Genomic DNA, 3,269 nt, shown 5'->3' with positions numbered 1-3,269 from the left:
TAACAACCTTTAGAAATGATTACAATTTGGTATTGATTATCTAACCAAATTAGCTAAAACGTTTATGTTCATTTTTAAAATTTTAGGGTTTTTTTCCTTAAAAAAACAAGGATTTCAATTTGGTTCATCAAGGCAAATAGAATTTGTGGACATTTTTTTATTAATCCATGAACATCATTGTATAGATTCATGGGTCTGTACATCTTGATTGAAAAAAGTTAATAAAATCGAAAATGATCAATAATGTCTTGAAACAAACGAAAGAAGAAATATAAATCATGGATCAAATTAAGTTTAAAAAGATATCAATGAGAAAAATTACTTTTGCTTGATATATTCCTTTAATGAATTTGATCATAGAAAATCAATAAACCAAACAATCCAATCTAAATGTAAACATAACTCGAAACAACTCAAACTTGAAGTGAAACTGCAGTAATTCGAATTTAAGATGAATTAAATCCGAGACAGTCTAAACTTGTATTCCCATTAGGACAAAAATAAAAATAAAGGAAATAAAGACTCTAATAATTAAATATCTTTTTAAGTACCTACTCACTACTGAACCCTACAAACTTTCCTACCCTTAAACCTTTTTAAGGACTCTAATAATTCTAAAAATATTGGCCATTTTGCCCCCTCTTTCCCCATCTCCAACCCTATACAAAAATTAAACAATGAACAAAGATGTAAAAATAACAATAACAAAATGAGCAATTAAAGAAAATTTCAAAGAGATAGAGATACGAGGGAGACAATGAGATAGTATGAACCCTAAATATTAGGGTTTCAAAATCCTCCAGACCCTAAACCCTCCATTTGCATGTAATCCGATGTCGGGTTGCTTTTGTTTGGGATCATTTCCGGTGGATCGGTGGTTTCACCAGCATTTCCACTCTTGGTTCTCATCTCCAGCACTCTCTTATGCGAATTCGAGTGGACTGACGGGATAAAAGTCGGACTTGCCGCGGGACGGTACTCCGGGAAGAGCCTTCCAGACTTGTATCGGACGCCGCACGCGTTGCATAGAGTTTTCGGTCCCATCGGCCCTGCCCTCCATTGAGGTGTCTTTGTTATCTCGCAATGCATGCATTTCCTGACAGCTTGTTGTTGTCCCGATTGATTCGGAATGAGGTTGTTGTCTGTAGGCGGTGTCGGGAGTGTCAACTTGATCTTCTTTTTCTTCTTCTGTTCGGGGTTGAGTTGTCGGGGTAATTTGATTAGGAGTGGAGACTCGACGTAGCTCTCAGAGTCGGATGACACCTTGGGGACGAGTATCGGGACGTCGTTACCGTCGCCATTGACGGATGAGGAAGGGGAGATAAGTTCAATGGCTGGACGAGGGTTGAAGGTGGCCGGGCGGGGACGTTTGCTTCGTGCACGTCCATGCTTTCCGATGGCGGAAGCCGGTTCGAGCAACGGTTTGATCTCCCCGGAGCAAGAACTGCTGCTTTCGAGGACCGAAACCGGACTCGAAGTCTGGAATTGATGATCGGATGAGTCCTTGTTGATCGAAGAAGGTTCTTGTTTCTTGATCGTCAAGCTTACTCCACAATTGGAATCTTCAACAAAGTTGGACAACCATTCCAATTGGACAATGTCTTCATACTGTAAAAATCAAATTATTAACAATTAAGTGAGACCCACAAAATATAAGCATGCACCGCTGACCACGTGACGAATCATGTGATCTCCATGACTCAAGCAATAATTATGCCTTTAATTAATGAAAAAAAAAATAACTCTTGGCTTTATTTCAATTTCTTTCCGGCCGACAAACAATAAAAAATGTCAAATGTTGTTTTAGTCCCTATTACTATACTCAAAATTAATTTCATCCTTATACTTTGATTCTAGCATAATTAACTTAAAGTTTATATCGCCTTTAGTCAGATCAATCCCAAGTAATTAAGTTAAAATATCATCTAGTTGAACTAAATAATATAGTATAGGGACCAAAACTGTAATTTGACTCATACAATTAAAAATAACATAAAAATAGAATTTAAGACACTGACCGGAACAGAGAGTTCGGCGGAGAGGTCGGAAGCACTGTTGTTGGAAAAAACCGAGTCAGAACCAGGAAATGACTCGGACTGAGTTGTCCAAATGCTGGGAAAAGTGGTGGCGTTGAGGGCGGAATCGCAGGCGGATACTGCGGCATCGACGTCGTCGTTGGGGAAGTCGAGGAGGTCGTCTATGTGGTCGAAGAAACTGCCGCAATCTATCTCGTCAATGAAGTCCGCCGGTCCAATCATTTTCTCTTTATATTAAAAAAATCCTGAAAAAATAAAATGTATAATTAATAATAATAATTAATTATTGCCAGTATTTTTGCATGTGAATGTCTACCATTTGTTTATTTATTTTTAAATTGAAAATTGAAAATTGGGAAATTTTTTAATTGAATTTCTTTAATTGCCAGCGAAATTTTGGGTTTATTCACAAAAAAGGGGGGAATTAATGATTTCCAAATTTCTTTTTTTTTCCAAACTGAAAAAGTTGGAGGGATTATGAAACAAACCTTGGTTAAGGAGCAAAACTTTTCTGGGGAATTTGAAGAGAAAATATTCCGGGACAAAATGAAAAAAGTTGACAAAACTACATTGGTAGCCGAATACATGGAACAAAAATAGTTCTCAAAGTGAGTTCAATTCCTCTGTTTTCTCAGGTACCAAACAGAATATTAGTGACGAAAACAACACCAATTCCGTTGCCGACACTAAAAAGCTACAAAATTTTCAATTTCCCACCCAAAGAAGAAGAACCCAATGCTCAAAAACTCTCCAAAACATTAAAAATCTCAACTTTTTTCAATTAAAATTTAAAATGGATCAAACAAATTGTTTCAAAAACCCAACCTTCAAAAATAGTGAGTTAAGTGAGTAATAAAAGCATGTACCTTTAAATATTAGAGAGAAAGAGGGAGATTAAAGAGGGAAGGGGAGAAGGGAGGGGGAGTTATAAGGAAGGTAGGTCAGCACTCAGCATCCTTTGCCTTCATTGCTAGCTGTCTTTTACACTCTTCTTCCTGTCTTCATTTTCAAGTCTTCTCTCTCCCCCTTTTGGGTCCCACCACCTCTTCCTTTCTTTTTTCAAATAATAAAAAAATTACTACCCAAGGTTTTGATTTGAAGTGAAAATAATAACAATAATCTTCTTAAGGGAAAAAAAATCTTAATTTTGGATATTTTTTTTAAGAATTGGAGGAAAAAGATGACAACTTTATAATAGTACCATTAGATATTTAATTACGGTGTTGTTAAAAG

At 36.4% G+C, this 3,269-nt stretch overlaps 1 protein-coding gene across 1 annotated transcript; it reads right to left on the bottom strand.

Moving 5' to 3' along the window:
- Positions 1-470: 470 nt before the first annotated feature.
- Positions 471-2,814, bottom strand: LOC120174605 (GATA transcription factor 8-like). Its single transcript, XM_039181409.1, has 3 exons — positions 2,525-2,814; positions 2,019-2,281; positions 471-1,608 (listed from the first exon to the last, which is right to left on the bottom strand). Exons 2-3 carry the CDS (start codon positions 2,256-2,258, stop codon positions 790-792), a joined length of 1,059 nt encoding a protein of 352 aa, XP_039037340.1. The 5' UTR covers positions 2,259-2,281; positions 2,525-2,814; the 3' UTR covers positions 471-789.
- Between the last annotated feature and the right edge of the window lie 455 nt (positions 2,815-3,269).

Source organism: Hibiscus syriacus, unplaced genomic scaffold (genome assembly GCF_006381635.1).
Source record: "Hibiscus syriacus cultivar Baekdansim isolate YM2019G1 unplaced genomic scaffold, ASM638163v2 tig00112114_pilon, whole genome shotgun sequence".
NCBI lineage: Eukaryota > Viridiplantae > Streptophyta > Magnoliopsida > Malvales > Malvaceae > Hibiscus > Hibiscus syriacus.
The sequence above is the reverse complement of the archived record's forward strand: the minus strand, read 5'-3'. Positions and strand labels throughout refer to the sequence as shown.

Excerpts from the sequence above, each read along its gene's own strand:
- LOC120174605 (XM_039181409.1), bottom strand. The coding sequence starts at position 2,258 with ATGATTGGACCGGCGGACTTCATTGACGAGATAGATTGCGGCAGTTTC. Across the intron at positions 1,609-2,018 it reads CCGCCGAACTCTCTGTTCCG|TATGAAGACATTGTCCAATT; the intron begins GTCAGTGTCTTA and ends TGATTTTTACAG.